Consider the following 15,877-nt stretch of genomic DNA (forward strand, 5'->3'; position numbering starts at 1 on the left):
CACAACAGTTTACTTGCCAGCAATGGGAACCCGGAAATGGGGGAGTACCCCAAAGTTTTACTTTAGAAATGTACAGTATGGGGGCCCAGAATTTACAAACTGCCGGATGCTAACTTGCATATGTCGGGCCATTAGCATAATAAGCATTAATAAGCATAATCACCTATATGGACAACATTTCAGCAAAACCAGAAGGGGCCATGTTTCAAGTCCCAGTGGGCCAATTTTGATGAATTCGGATTACAGTTTGAGGTCATTTATGTGCTAAATACAGTGGATTGCATTTCAGATTCAAGAGAGTTAAATGTCATTGGTGTAAATGTTATAATATATATTTCTTTCTCCCCTCAGACAATGTTTGGGAAACGGCACCCCGCATCACATCTTTAGTTTACTTGGTAAGTTTCACTCAATTCCTGGATGCATATGGGATCATGATTAGATTATTTGATCCCATAGACACTCAACATTTGAGCCAAAATAGCCTAATATTGCTGTTTGACATAACTTCTGACTACACCAAATAGTTTTAAAAAAGGTCTGTCCTAAGGACTCTGATAGCGGGAAAACAGTTCCGAAAAACTAACTAAACTGTATCTCTGAAGTCTCACACATGTAGGTTATTCTATGCGATCTCTTTTTGATAACTAATGCAATAAGCAATGTAATATTGTTTTATTTCCATTCACTGAGCCTCCCCTGAAATTGTTTGGAGCCTCCCAAGGGAGGCCCTCCTCACACTTTGAAACCCCCTGCTGTAGCTGTAAAGTTGCTTGATTCCACCCATTTTTAGACTCCTTTTGATATATTTACTTTTACTTCTGTGCCGCCTGCCTGAATTTATTCATTTTTCAATTCAGAAAAAATGCTAAAAGGAATGTGCAAGAGTCTCATGCTCTACCGACTGAGCAAGCTAGGATGACAGCAGAAAAATGGAAGCTACCTTCTTCTGCTATAGTTGCAAAATCAGTATAATGATGTAATTGGCTCTCCCAAAAACGCTGCTGCCTCACATGGGGCCCCAAACTTGCCACTAGCATCATTTGAACAACATGTTTATGGCATGCTTGGGAAGATACCCAATCTGTGGCAGTCTTCAGCCTTCGCACTGCTCTGTGTTCAGGTAAAAATGCTGGACTCACTGCAAAAACTTCAGGCAATGGTCAGCCACAGACTCCCAATGACGACTGACCGGTGTGTGTGACAATAAAAACTATCTATAAATGGCTTTTATTTTGATATTTTTATGTTTACTACTGTGTCACCTGTCTGTCTTTCTTTATTCATCCATGCACACAGGAAAAATGGGCCAAAATCAGACCATTTTTTTAATGTATTTTAAAAGGGCTCTAACTGCCTTAAACTTGAACCATTAGGGCCCTTAGAATTCTACTTCTCAGAGGTATCCTCTCATCAGAAGTCAAGTTCAGCTGCAGTAGCTCAAGGTTTTCAGCAATCTGATTGTCATTCTAGTGTTTGAATCACCTTCACAAAAAAAAACAGCACCCAGGGATAGGATTTCCGCTTGTTGCCTTCAACGTTAACCTCAGGTGGACATAAAAATAAAAATATAACAGGAAGGAAAGGCTGGGGGAGTTGCTTGATCCCATCCCTCTATGACACCCCAACACCTCTTTCTGATCTGCTCACAAAAGGGACTGCAGTCGAAAAGTAAAAAAAAAAAAAAATCTCCTTTCCTAACCGGCTTTCCTTGACCTCGATGGCAAACGTCATGAGGTCAAGAAAACACACAATTATGGGATGTTACTGCCGTGATGAAACAACATTAGGTGCGTTTGACTTCATGCGGCGCTGCGCAGCGCTGACTTAACGTGATGCATGCTGGACTTAAAATAAGGCATGCTGGTTAGAAATTGTGTCGCGCTGCAAAACGTCACCATGTCACATGACATTAATTATATTATTAATGACATTTTTTAATTTTTTTATTCCCCGCCCCTGCAGTCACCTGCAGCTCACGTTAGACTATCAAGTCGGCGAAAGTCAGCCGCCGTCATCTCGAACTAATGTTCCACAGATTGATTTAATGCAGGCCATCTAAAGGTGTACAACACGGTCTCGGCGACATAGCTTACTTCATAAGCAAGATATCAAAAAGACATAAGGTAGGCCTGCCAGTCACCAAATAATGGAAAGGGTTGTCGCATTGAGGATGCTTGCTCACACTCACCCTCCTGCATAGGGTATTTATCAACATGAATCCCAATTATTGTATGTAAACACATAGAATGACCGCGTAACAGTGGTGAGCGAGCGAGAGGGCAGAGGAGGCGCTGAGTGCATATAGGCCTATGATGCGCGCAGCTCTGTAATCAAATACGATTTTACCCATTTTAAATAGTAAAAAAAATAATTAAAAAATCAATATTTGGCGGTCAGCGTTGATAATGTGGCAAGCCGCCACAAATAAATGAAGAGGTGGGAAACACTGAAATAATACATCACCTTCACTGTAGAGGTCATCCAGCTTGATCATTGCCTTAAGGCAAAAGTGTTGGCATCTGTCACTTTAGTAAAAATTAATTATTGATTTTGCTGAAGGCTGGCAGTCCATAGCCTTCAACATTATCCTCTCTTTGATCATTAGACTAACAGCTGGCATGGGTCTCAGTTATTGTTGACAGTTCAAGACATAGGCCCTATGCATATTCATGCATGGAATAATAATAAAAATCTTTTGTTATTCTACAAAATCCAAATACAACACTTTATGGTAGCCTATTTCAACAATCTGAAACATAAAATGGTGTTGAAACAGATTACAGCAAAGCAAATATAAAACAAACCAAAAGAAAGAAAGCAAGAAATTGTGAGTGTCATATTCAAATATCATAATGTGCGTCTGTGTTGCAAGGATTTTGTGGCCAATGGATTTTATCGTTTGAGTTTGAAAATGTGCGTCGCTTTAAGTATTGCTTCCGCAAGGAATTGTGGGATGGCATTATCTCCTTTCCTTTCCTAAAGTATGGTTCAGTACCTGACGGTCGGCCAAGCAGTTGCTGAAATATTGTCCATATTGGTGATTATGATAATTAATGCTAATTGCCCAACAAATGCAAGTTAGCATCCTGCACATCCATAGTCAACCGCTTATCCTGCGAACAGGGTCGCGGGGCATCCTGCACATTTATAAGATAAACTTTAGGGGAACTCAACAATTCCGGGTTCACAATAGGGCTCTACAGACCAAGTCCAAATAGACTAAATGTACAGCAGACACACAGAAGTGGAGTGTTTCTCTATATGGCATATGGTTATCCTGTACAAAGTTTAAACACCAAGCTCCTGTGTACTCATTTTTCACTCACATTTTCCTATAACGTGAATACATTATACTTGTCTGACTTCTGCTGGACAATACTTGCCATTACAACCACACATCATGGAGTCGGTCACACACATTTGGATAAGTAATCTCCCACAAACAATTAAGCTAATTTGCTCTTTAGCTAATTAGTAAAATAAATAATATATATGTATGAGTGAAACAACTGGCTGCAATTGCACACATGTACTGTCCAATAAATCTTCATTTCACAATAGTGCACCCGTGTTACAGTGCAATAAAATCAATATAATGAGCCAGTTCAGTGTGCTGATAGCCTTTATTTTAATCTATTTACAAAGAATACAAAACTCCTTGAACTCGGATGAATGTTTTCACTGTTCTCACCATGTACATTTCATTAATAACACTTCCTTCTGAATTGAAGAAGACACACATCAGGCACAGGGAGGGTGCCTGCTGCCCTGAGTAACTGAAATCTTGAGTTGACCATTTCATTTGTGGTGCAGGTTTGTCCAGTTGGCAGCTTCTTTGCGTCCTTGTTTCAACCCCTGTAAAAATAAAAAGAATATATATAGCTCAGCTCCCCTTTTTAAAAAAATAATCAAGGACTATCACATATTGTGAAGCTGGAAGGATTTGATGAAAAGGCTCTTTTCACTAAGGAGTGTGACAGTAAAAATGGAGTAACTTTACCAAAAAGGCAAAAAAGTGTCCAAATTACCATAAACAAACTACTTTTCACTACATAATGCAAGAGGCTGAACCTGCAAATAATAACTGTAAATCCCTTTTATAGCCCATAATGAGTCAGTTGGCTTCTGTGCACATACCAAGTAGTATCCTGTGTGATATCCACTCATGTACCAGGAGATGAGCACGCTGCCCAAGGCCTCATCATCCACCATGTCGGGGCTCATCGGTGGAGGTGGAGGGATCATCTGAGGCAAAGACAACAACAGAAGAGTGTGTGTGATCGCAACACTGATGCTGGAAGCTGACTGCATTTGCTGTCTATCACCGACATTCTTAATTGACATGTTTCTTATTTTCCCAGCTGGAAGAGTTAAGTGTGCGCTTTTTACATATAGATTGCAGACCCCATTATAAGACACTATCTGCAGCTTTTACATTTGTAATTAGTATAAAGATATATTCCAACTCACTGGTGGACCAAAAGGCATCATGGGAGGCCAGGAAGGAGGTACAGGACCGTGGCCACCAGGTCGTCTGTTTCCCCCCTGGCAGAGAACACAAAAGTCCAAAAAACATAATTGTTAAGGATTGAAAGTAACAGACTGTGATCTCAGTATTACCAAATATTACTCCAGACAATTTAGCTTGAAAAGGTGGTTAATGCCTTAAACAACCCTCTTTAGTGAATTCTACTTGTCATAAAATAAGTGCAGTCTAGGGCTGTTCAGTTCTTGTAATCTTAGCAACTCACATATACAGTGAGGAAAATAAGTATTTGAACACCCTGCTATTTTGCAAGTTCTCCCACTTAGAAATCATGGAGGGGTCTGAAATTGTCATCGTAGGTGCATGTCCACTGTGAGAGACATAATCTAAAAAAATAAATAAATCCAGAAATCAAGGTTAAATCAATGTTAATTTTTGGTACAGTAGCCTTTGTTTGCAATTACAGAGGTCAAACGTTTCCTGTAGTTTTTCACCAGGTTTGCACACACTGCAGGAGGGATTTCGATCCACTCCTCCACACAGATCTTCTCTAGATCAGTCAGGTTTCTGGGCTGTCGCTGAGAAACACGGAGTTTGAGCTCCCTCCAAAGATTCTCTATTGGGTTTAGGTCTGGAGACTGGCTAGGCCACGCCAGAACCTTGATATGCTTCTTACAGAGCCACTCCTTGGTTATCCTGGCTTTGTACTTCGGGTCATTGTCATGTTGGAAGACCCAGCCTTGACCCATCTTCAATGCTCTAACTGAGGGAAGGAGGTTGTTCCCCAAAATCTCGCAATACATGGCCCCGGTCATCCTCTCCTTAATACAGTGCAGTCGCCCTGTCCCATGTGCAGAAAAACACCCCCAAAGCATGATGCTACCACCCCCATGCTTCACAGTAGGGATGGTGTTCTTGGGATGGTACTCATCATTCTTCTTCCTCCAAACACAGTTAGTGGAATTATGACCAAAAAGTTCTATTTTGGTCTCATCTGACCACATGACTTTCTCCCATGACTCCTCTGGATCATCCAAATGGTCATTGGCAAACTTAAGACGGGCCTTGACATGTGCTGGTTTAAGCAGGGGAAACCTTCCGTGCCATGCGTGATTTCAAACCATGACGTCTTAGTGTATTACCAACAGTAACCTTGGAAACGGTGGTCCCAGCTCTTTTCAGGTCATTGACCAGCTCCTCCCGTGTAGTTCTGGGCTGATTTCTCACCTTTCCTAGGATCATTGAGACCCCACGAGGTGAGATCTTGCATGGAGCCCCAGTCCGAGGGAGATTGACAGTCATGTTTAGCTTCTTCCATTTTCTAATGATTGCTCCAACAGTGGACCTTTTTTCACCAAGCTGCTTGGCAATTTCCCCGTAGCCCTTTCCAGCCTTGTGGAGGTGTACAATTTTGTCTCTAGTGTCTTTGGACAGCTCTTTGGTCTTGGCCATGTTAGTAGTTGGATTCTTACTGATTGTATGGGGTGGACAGGTGTCTTTATGCAGCTAACAACCTCAAACAGGTGCATCTAATTTAGGATAATAAATGGAGTGGAGGTGGACATTTTGAAGGCAGACTAACAGGTCTTTGAGAGTCAGAATTCTAGCTGATAGACAGGTGTTCAAATACTTATTTGCAGCTGTATCATACAAATAAATAGTTAAAAAAATCATACATTGTGATTTCTGGATATTTTTTTTTAGATTATGTCTCTCACAGTGGACATGCACCTATGATGACAATTTCAGACCCCTCCATGATTTCTAAGTGGGAGAACTTGCAAAATAGCAGGGTGTTCAAATACTTATTTTCCTCACTGTATATATAATGTGTTTTATATATATATTTTGAAAACACATTTTCCATTGATCTTTTCATGACTTTATAAAAAGTGACATCAATACAGAGGGTAGACATATTAACATAAATGTATTGCAATTCAATACCCCAGCGCTAAATGTATAGTATTATTATTAGTAGTAGTATATTCTAGTTTTAGTCACATTGTAAACACTTGGACATTTCATTTTACTATTACATTTTGCCACAGCAAAGAGCAAGCCTTTTGACAGAACTTAAAAAAATCTAAATTCTTTTAATCTAAAATTTTAACATTTCACCATTTACATGCTCCCCCTCGGCCACACAATACGTCACCATGGTCTCCGTTTCCACCGTTACGCTGATGACACACAGCTGTATATTAGCACCAAACCATCCACTGAGCTTCCCCCTCAGTCACAACTGTCTTAATGAAATAAAAACCTGGATGTCATCCAATCTACTCAAGCTAAACAGCAGAAAAACGACGCTAATGGTAGTGGCTCCCAAGCCGCTGCTCCTGAGGGTAGGTGATCTACTCCTCAAAGTGTATGGTTGCTCCACCTCTCCATCCCAAGAAGTCCGCAACCTTGGACACATTTCCAGACTTCGACCATCACTCTCAGACTCTGTAACAGAGTCACTCATCCATGCCTTAATCACCTCCCGCTTGGACTACTGTAATGGTGTCCTGTATGGGGTACCCAGCAAGGTCCTGGACAGGCTATAATCGGTCCAGAACTCTGCTGCCAGGGTTCTCACACACTAGGTCATGGCAGCATATCACCCCAATCCTCAATCAGCTTCACTGGCTCCCGGTCAAATTCGGCATCACCTACAAAATCCTACTCCTCACCTATAAATGTCTCCATGCCACTGCCCCCCAGTACCTACTGGACCTTCTCCACACCTACACCCCCTCACGGAACCTGCGGTCCACTGACAAGGGGCTGCTCTCTGTACCCCACATCAGATTGTGGACTTTTGGGGACAGAGCCTTCAGCGTCACAGCCCCCACCCTCTGGAACTCCATCCCCACAGAGATCCGAAATGCTCCTTCTCTGGACACCTTCAAAAACCTTCTAAAAAGCCACCTCTTTCCAAAATAAAATTACTTTTTATTGTTCTGTCTCTGCAATTATGTGTAAAGCATCCTTGGGTCTTGTGAAAGGTGCTATATAAATATAATAAACGTTATTATTATTATTATCATCATCAACAACATTTTAATCTCAAGCAATTATATTGACTATGAAATAACTATGAAAAATTAATCATTACAAGTTAATTTTTTGCTGACTAATAAGGAAATGTGCTGAGGTAATCTTCTTACCTGTCTGAAAGCATGCATGGGAGGTGGGCCTGGAGGAAACCCAGGGAAGCCAGGACCACGCATAGGGGGAGGTTCTTTGTGGGTCTTGGACTTTTGGAGTTTACAGTGTGGCTGTTTGTGTTGGTTTGGTGTGGTTGACCGGTCACTCTCCTCTGTTGACGATTCTGCCTCCTTTACCTTAATTGCAGAGACAAAATTGCTTTAGCTTTGATTTGTTGATTTTTTATTCCATGGTGACTTCACATAGGGGAACTATCTTTGGATTTTTCTGAGCGTATAAACCCCCCCAGAAGATTTTTTTTTTTTTTTTTTTTTTTTTTTTAAAATCAATAGCCAAAGCGATTTACAATCCATATCAAATATAAGCGGTTTGGTAATTACAACTTTATCCTTGCATTGGTTACACTGTAATCTTTTTTTTAATGTGCATTGCATTTCATGGGGCAGTACCACGAAGCAGGATATAAGTGATGGGAGCTTTGAGAAGTAACTTTAGGGTTAACCCTGAGTTCCAAAACGGTTTTGTAAGTAGGCTACAACTTGTTGTAAGTTTTTAAGATATAACAGTAAGCCTACATATCTCTTCAAAATTTGTTTCATTTCCATTTATTATTCGCTCCCAAGTCCGTTTTACAGAGCCTTTCGCAGCCGTTAAAATAAATGGGTTTAATTTTGTGAGGGTGAATATTATGAGCATATGGCTCGGTAGGCCTATTGACAATAAGTTTAATGGGGTTATATGTAGTTTTTCACTAGCACTTTTCAATAAATCTCTTTTTACTGCTCATTTGTCAATGTGCTGTATCCTCACTTTGACATTAACCAAACGCCTCTTTTCTCTGTTGCTTGGAACAGCCACTATTCTGCTTCATATGTGAAGCAATCGGGTCGGTTCTAGCTGCATGAGCGCTCCAGAGCCTCTTGCCGACTAGAGACAACACCGCAGCAAACTAAGTGCAGTCCACCAACACCATAAAACGACTGGTTCCCAGCACAACATAGTCTCCAACAAAGTCCAACATAAAGTCCGACATAATTTAAGTCAATGTAGCGTTATCATGTAACGATTACTTACTTGAAAATATTATTGTTAACGTTGCAGTGGGAGTTTACCCGAATTTCCAGCAATGTTGTGTGAAGGTGTTGAGAATCAGTTTTTCTGGGCCAATTTGTACACCTTTTTGGCATGGACAGATATTTTGTTGCGTTTTCTTTATGCTAAGTTAATTTAGAACAATATTTGAAACACTTTTGAGTGTGTTAAATAAATTAATCTGATTTTTGAAGTTATGAGAAATTGTTAAAAGTGAGTTGGAATGACCACTTAATCAGAGCCGTAGGCTTTTCATGTGGAAACACCGACACCTAGCCGAAGCTGAAAGAATAAGGCTAAAATTATCATACAAGCCATAAGAACAAGTGCTGCTTGATTATGGCAAAAATCCTAAACACGATTATTTTGGTCATGATTGAAATCACGATTATTAACACGATTACTGATTGACTTAGGAAACAGCATGCATTCACTGAACTTTAAAAACTGAATGTGTCATTTTTTAAAATTTATTATGGATTCTCCCAAATTACCCATGAAATAATAATCGAATATTATTAACTTTAAACATCCTCTTATACACTGAGTGGAGCAGGGCAGGGGCCCTGTACCATGAAGCAGGATTTGAGCTTATCCAGATAACTTTGGGGTTAACCCTGGGTTTTCAGTACCATGATGGTGGTTCACTTCTTACTGGGGTAGATGGCCATGGTAACTTCTGCTGAACGGCTAACCTGCATTGGAGTAGGTTATGTTCCAGATAAGAGATCAACTCTATAAAAACGCCGCCTACTGACCAATCAGCTCTCTTGGGAAATCACCATCTGTTGGAGACCCCACAGACTTTATCAGCTGATTTTATGTTTGCTGCTAGTCATGATCTGAAATACACAAAATGAAATACTTGATGGTAGGTCATCATCTGTGCATTATGGAGGGGTATACACATTTTGGCAGACTGCATGTCCGGCCTGGTAGAACAAGTACTGTAATCACTTTTTGTGTATGAAAAGTGATATTTAAACGCAATGTATTATTAAATGATTATGATAATTTACCCTTTAAGGAGGGGGGTTCAGAACAATTTTCAGCGATATGCAACGGCTATCATAATGCGGATTACAAAGACAAAATACAATGTCATTGTCTACAATGCTGCATTCAGTTTAATGTACATTTCGAATCAAGTAGATGTAATTGAGGCGAGTAATGTGTTAAACTGATTACAGTGATCTTGATTTTCCAAACAGTAACACAGATAATCAAGTGATCAACTCCGAGGTCAGTTATAACATCGCCAGATCTATCGTGAAATAACTGTTTGCTTTACGAAGGAAAATATATAGTCCATAGTTGAATGTTTAGACAGTCTCAATGAATAATACGAAGTTCAAAAATACTTAACGTTAGCCCACAGAAGAATAAAGACATTTATTTTGATAGATAAGCGATATTAAAATGATAGATTAAACAACCTACATGTTATATTTTTTTATTTACTTAGGTGAAGTCTAATGTCCACCTTCACCACTGAATGCATGCGCGCTCCCGCAGCCGATGGAACACTTTCTATCAGGGGTAACTACCTGGGCGCTGCTGTAAAGGAAAGGGTGCGCTGGATTTATAACATAAGTCAAACAAGCGCCATTGCGAAACTGCTTGCGGCACAATAATAGTTTTATTTTGATTAACTTGTTTTTATAATCGTTGGAACCCCCAAAATCGAAATCGTGATTAAAATTTGATTAATTGCTCAGCCCTAATAAGAACACATCAAATCAACACATCCATATAATAGGCTATGCCTGTTAACTAAGGCATTCACAATGTCGGCAATTTTCTGTCCTACTGCATGTTCTTAGACTATGTCTATTTGTCTAATATTACAGTTTGCTCTTCGTTTGTAAAATATGACGCTTTGCTGCCAGTGGACTTTTCCATGTTTGCGATTGGTTATCTGCTACTAACAACTCATGGCTGGATCGGGAAACCCTGGGTTGATTTACAGAGTTGATAACCAGCTTCGTATGACTCCTTATTCCAATCCCGATTGTTAGGGTTAAGTGAAGCCAGATAACAAAAAGATATCCTGGGTATGTTGAACTTGCTTCGTGGTACAGGCCCCAGGAGTTGTTATTTGATAAAGATCAAGTACTGTAATTGATATTTAACTCACTTTGCCTCAACTGACCTTGTCTGTCAATCAGTTTCTACTATTAATTGCAGACTATAGTGGCCAAATAAAAACAAAAGTAAAGTATTTGAAAAAGTAAAAAGGACAGTATGTCAAAAGGAAACTTATATAAAATTTTTCTCATACTGCAAATATGCAGAATACAACAGTTGGCTCATCGCCATAGTGACTTTTTAAATGAATAATTACTCTAGCTTCTGTTCACAGTGAATGGCAAAATGTGAAGTTGGTGAGTCTTCTCCAAAGTCATGCTATCAAATTTTTTGTTTGTTTGGACATGACATCATGTCTTTTACATTTGGCACACGGGATTAATATAAATACACCACCAAACAAAATGGACTCAAAAGATGCAATGTACATCACCATTAACCCTGTTAAACAGGTAACAATATAAAAAGAAATCTAATGAATATGCTAAATGTATTGTATTGGATAATTACAGAGACAATCAATTATTTGCACTGCTTTACCTTGGTATTTGTTTCCTCATCGCCCTCAGAAATTTCGGAAAGCAAGTCTTCAAGATTGTGCTTCTCCTCGTTGCCATATCCGGTGTAAACCACTATACATGTGCCCCTCTTCTCGTCTATGGAGGAGATAGTGGCTGCATAGAGCTGGCCATCCTCTGACCAGTATGCAGTGCATGAGTCCCCAACCTGCCACTGTGACATGATATAAATTGTAATTAAGACCTCTTTGTTAATTCGTGAACTCTAAGCCTTCTTCCCTTCTTCATACTTATCTGTTGTGTTTAGTAATGTTTAGTACCAATTACACACCTCTTTATCTGGTGGTGCATTGTTTCTTTTCCTGCTCTGGTTCTTTTTGTTGTTCTTCCGTTTTTTTCCTGGTTGGTTTTTCTTGGAAGCATGTGGCTCATCTTCACTCTTAAGGGCAGTCTGACACACACAAAACAAGAGAAAAGCAGACACATAAGTGGCAAAACCCCCCTTAACATTATATATGCACATACACTGCAAAGCACCTATTTTACCTTGAACGATGCAACAGCCTTGTCATATGCCTTTATCAATGCAGTGTCATCCCATATATCCGAATCATCACTCTGGAAAAGAGAACATATTTAGAGCCCCCGCTGATGAAAACTGCTTTTTAAACAGGTATTTACAGTTCAGTACGAGATAGTAAAGATGTAAATGGCTTGAGGACTGTCGGCCAATTTGCTACAGTGCAGCTAATTTTTGCAGCTGCCCCGACATGTTTACCTTTGCATCCCCTGCACAGTGAGAAATTATGCTAACGTTATAAGACTTTCTGCAGATATAACGTTAAGTTAGATAATTCACGTGATGTCTGTCCACGACTGTATTACAACAAGGCAATATCTTGACTACTGAAACACGTTATGTACACAGTGGATTTCTGTGTTCGGTTTTCTTTTCTTCATTTCCTCTTTGTTACAGAACTTAACGTTAGCCAAACTCTGCGTTGGTTTGTAGCTTAGCTACCTAGCTCCCCATCTCAAACCAAACATATAACTGCCTACAACGGTTAACATGTGTTGTCATCTTATGGTCAGTAGTGTATATTAACTAACCTGTCCAGCCCCGCGAGTAAACAACACGTCTTTGCATCCATTCGCCATGTGAAGATGTGCAGATTACCCCTGCTAACTGCTAATTGCTAAACAACGAGCAACGTGCGTCGGATATGGCGACTTACTAAAGCGATGTTGACGTATATATATTGCGACACAGGGGTTGGCTTGGCAACGAAGGTAGCAGGTAGTACTCGACTTCTCCAAAACCCACAAACAAAGCAGATTGTTGTGTGTTATTGACTTAACTAACTTAAATTCCCCCCAACCAGACAGCACCGGAGACTGAGCGTTGTGTTTTGAGCAAGCAGACATGATCGATTCCGCTCTAAGTTCTTTGGGTGCCACAGTTGTCGTCGCTACATCCAGCGATGAGAATCACCCACCAGAAAACATCACTGACGGGTGAGTAAGTTAACGTTATTTAGTTGTTTCTGACTCCAATGGCTTTGTCGACCTTACATTGAAAGTTAACGTCAGGTTTTCTGTTTGTTCAACGCTAACGTAACGTACTGAACCTCAAACCCATCGGATCAATGTTGATATTTTGATTTTTGTTTCACCCAGAAACACTAAGACTTTTTGGATGTCCACCGGGATGTTTCCTCAAGAGTTCATCATTCGCTTTGCTGAACCCTCGAAGATTTCTACTGTGACAGTGGACAGCTACAATGGTATGTTCTGTGTCTGTGATAGTGTCTATATACTGTTACTGTTTGTTTGTTGTTTGAGAAATCAAGCAAAGCATTATTGTCTGAATTAAAGCCTTGAAGTTCCCCATGACTGTAAACACAGATTATTTCCCTCACAAAATGAACTGGCCAAAGCTAGTCCATTGGCGTATACTTACTCATTTTGTTAGCATTCAAACTGTATATTAAATCTCATATTTTTAATAGTTACTGTCTTTGTCAATGCTGTCGTCAACATTACATTTTACATTTACATTTATTCATTTGGCAGACACTTTTATCCAAATCTACTTACATTTGAGGAACAACATACAAGCATCAATATAGTAATATTTTATTAACAGCTGGATCATAATTAATGTTCCAAAGTATGGATGTTCCTTCAGGTGTTAGACCAATCTGACAATGGCCTAATTTTTCACATTTCTTAAATGGACAGAATCTAAACATAGTGGCCTTTGAAAACAAAAAGCAAATTACTACCAAATACATTCTAAAACTTAAGGAGAAATACATGAATGATCAGCTTTCAGCTCACCATTGATATACTCTGCCATGCCTTGTATTTTAGATTGTGCACTGAAAACAATCTGGTGTTTGTACCCTGCCTCTGTACATGGGGAAACAAAGAAAGTGGCTTGGACTGAGCCACACAACACTATTTCAGCCATGATTTGTCTGTCAGGTAACGTTAAATGACTTGCCCACAGACATTCAGCTGACTTTCCAGTTTGCCAAGATATGCTGTTGTTGTGAGGTTAGCAATAGTAGCAGGAGAGTTGTGTTGCTGTCTGGAACTGGTGTGCTGGTTCTGGGAAACTCTTCCTCTCTGCATGGAAGCTTACCAGCAACTGTTGCGACAGTTTGCTATCCCATAACTTAGCTTACTTTGTGGTATCATTGTTCGCTCTGTATCATGGTATTTGTCGTGGTTTTGAATTTCTCCATAATCATAAACCCCACCTCAAGACTGTGTTTCCTGAGACTTAAAGGTTTAGATCAGTAGAGTTTGTAATCAAGTAAAGAGGCCTATATTTTTTATTATGACCAGTTGATAAACACAGAAATTAATGTTGTGTCTATTCCTCAAACTCTTTGATTAGGCTATTTGTGAATACATTTACATGGTAAAAAAATTACTGATTGATTTGATTTTGGTTGAGATACTGGCCAAGAACTGACTGTGTGGTATTTTGAAGGAGTAAAAACATGATTGGAACAACACTTACAAAAATTATTATGAATTCTCATTAAATTCACATTAGTCACATGTAAGAGAACACAGATATGTGGGATAGATTTTGAATGTGCAGATAGTTTTGGACATCAGCAGAAAACCTGCTGAAAAACAGGATCTATTGAAGTCCAGTAGTTTATAACTGAATTAAAATTATATAATTTATCATTGAAATGAAATGGTGCCACATGCACATTTAAAGCGGTTACTTCCCCAAACAAAAGACTGGAGGGCGGGCTTTGATTGTGTGCAACAAATTTAATGGCGAGTTGTGAGCAATTTCATTCAAAACCACAAATGTCAGCCTCATGGTGGCATCTTCTGGGGACCACGAATGTTTGTACAAAATGTCATGTCAACCAACAGACTATTGCCATGCCTATAGTATTGCATAAAATGTAATTTTACCACATTTTACAACAATTATAATGCTCATTGTCAAAATGTATTTGTTCCTAGGCATGAGTAACAAACCAAAATGTTCACAGTTTGTCATATTTTATCACAAAACCTGAGATTATATGTTTTTCTTAATCGAAAAATATAACTAGTTTGTGTTGTTTCAGTGTTTATTTTCTCCTTTTCAAATAATTTATAGATATCTGCTTGTATTTTTTTCTTTTGCAGTCAAGCATCTAAAGATAGAAAAGAATACATCGCCAAATACTTCTCAATTTGAGTTTGTTACAGAGAAAGGTAAGGGGGGCTTCCATCTACAGTATCTGTTTGCACATTTGGTTTAAATGCCAAATAATTAAAATTGTGATTAACAATGATGTCTCATAGAATTTGAACATACGGAGGGACATCTTCAGTCAAATACTTTTTTGGTAAGTCGAAATGAAAATATTATTATGTAAAAGATATGAATATATAGAATTAACAGGTAAAGCAACTGCTTCTTTGTTTTTCTCTTTCAGCTAAATGGAAGCAGTGCAAACCACCTTCGTTTTATCATCTCCTCAGGATATGATCACTTTGTCTCAGTGCATAGAATCAGCGTACAACATTTACATACTTGATTGTTGTGAATTAAAGCCTCTGGGTGTATTTTATATATGGCTTTATGGTATTATTTGATATATATGTATGTCACTCTGATTTGATAAGTGACGCACACACACAGAGACATTCTCTCCCTTGCGGCAGACAGCTGCTACAGAAACTGTTAACCAGAATCTTATAAGCATATTCCATGTATATGTGGGGTTAATTGATTTGGAAAAGCAAATAATTTATGTCTAAACAAAATTAGTTTTATCAGTGAAGTTTCAATTGCAATTGCAGAAAACTACATGTGCATTTTAAAATCTGGTCTCAAATTCTGAAATTGGCTTGATTCCATTTTCTGTATTTGTGGTTATTTAATGTTATGGATTCACTTATGGGGCTTTTTATCCCACATTCAGCTGTTCCTGCTAATTCCACAAGCTGATAGTTGGCAAAGCTTTAGAATAAAAGAGTTGGATTGTGATGAATGGTAGAATTACTTACA

General features: G+C 39.1%; 2 protein-coding genes across 3 annotated transcripts; one reads left to right on the top strand and one right to left on the bottom strand.

Moving 5' to 3' along the window:
• Window positions 1-3,607: 3,607 nt before the first annotated feature.
• On the bottom strand, window positions 3,608-12,607 carry smn1 (survival of motor neuron 1, telomeric). The gene is made up of 8 exons (XM_038703508.1): window positions 12,454-12,607; window positions 11,890-11,961; window positions 11,675-11,794; window positions 11,366-11,557; window positions 7,645-7,821; window positions 4,474-4,548; window positions 4,141-4,248; window positions 3,608-3,858 (listed from the first exon to the last, which is right to left on the bottom strand). The coding sequence occupies exons 1-8, from the start codon at window positions 12,499-12,501 to the stop codon at window positions 3,802-3,804; spliced, it is 849 nt and encodes a 282-aa protein (XP_038559436.1). The 5' UTR covers window positions 12,502-12,607; the 3' UTR covers window positions 3,608-3,801.
• hspb11 (heat shock protein family B (small) member 11) lies at window positions 12,524-15,437 on the top strand. Of its 2 annotated transcripts, XM_038703509.1 has the most exons (6): window positions 12,524-12,640; window positions 12,726-12,858; window positions 13,021-13,127; window positions 15,010-15,078; window positions 15,169-15,212; window positions 15,303-15,437. In XM_038703509.1, the coding sequence occupies exons 2-6, from the start codon at window positions 12,767-12,769 to the stop codon at window positions 15,402-15,404; spliced, it is 414 nt and encodes a 137-aa protein (XP_038559437.1). In that variant the 5' UTR covers window positions 12,524-12,640; window positions 12,726-12,766; the 3' UTR covers window positions 15,405-15,437. The 2 variants fall into 2 exon arrangements, with proteins under 2 accessions (XP_038559437.1, XP_038559438.1); XM_038703510.1 differs by lacking the exon at window positions 12,524-12,640 and having other exon boundaries at window positions 12,650-12,858.
• The last annotated feature ends 440 nt before the right edge of the window (window positions 15,438-15,877 follow it).

This window comes from Micropterus salmoides, unplaced genomic scaffold (assembly GCF_014851395.1).
Source record: "Micropterus salmoides isolate LMB-PRFRI ecotype aquatic unplaced genomic scaffold, ASM1485139v1 Ms_hic_scaffold_7, whole genome shotgun sequence".
In the NCBI taxonomy this organism is placed as follows: Eukaryota; Metazoa; Chordata; class Actinopteri; order Centrarchiformes; family Centrarchidae; genus Micropterus; species Micropterus salmoides.

Coding starts and splice junctions, on each gene's coding strand:
- smn1 (XM_038703508.1), bottom strand. CDS start 12,501: ATGGCGAATGGATGCAAAGACGTGTTGTTTACTCGCGGGGCTGGACAG. Junction 7,822..11,365: donor ATGAGGAAACAAATACCAAG/GTAAAGCAGTGC, acceptor TCTGCAATTAAG/GTAAAGGAGGCAGAATCGTC. Junction 3,859..4,140: donor ATCACACAGGATACTACTTG/GTATGTGCACAG, acceptor TTATTTTTACAG/GGGTTGAAACAAGGACGCAA.
- hspb11 (XM_038703509.1), top strand. CDS start 12,767: ATGATCGATTCCGCTCTAAGTTCTTTGGGTGCCACAGTTGTCGTCGCT. Junction 13,128..15,009: donor GACAGTGGACAGCTACAATG/GTATGTTCTGTG, acceptor TTTCTTTTGCAG/TCAAGCATCTAAAGATAGAA. Junction 15,213..15,302: donor TTCAGTCAAATACTTTTTTG/GTAAGTCGAAAT, acceptor TTTCTCTTTCAG/CTAAATGGAAGCAGTGCAAA.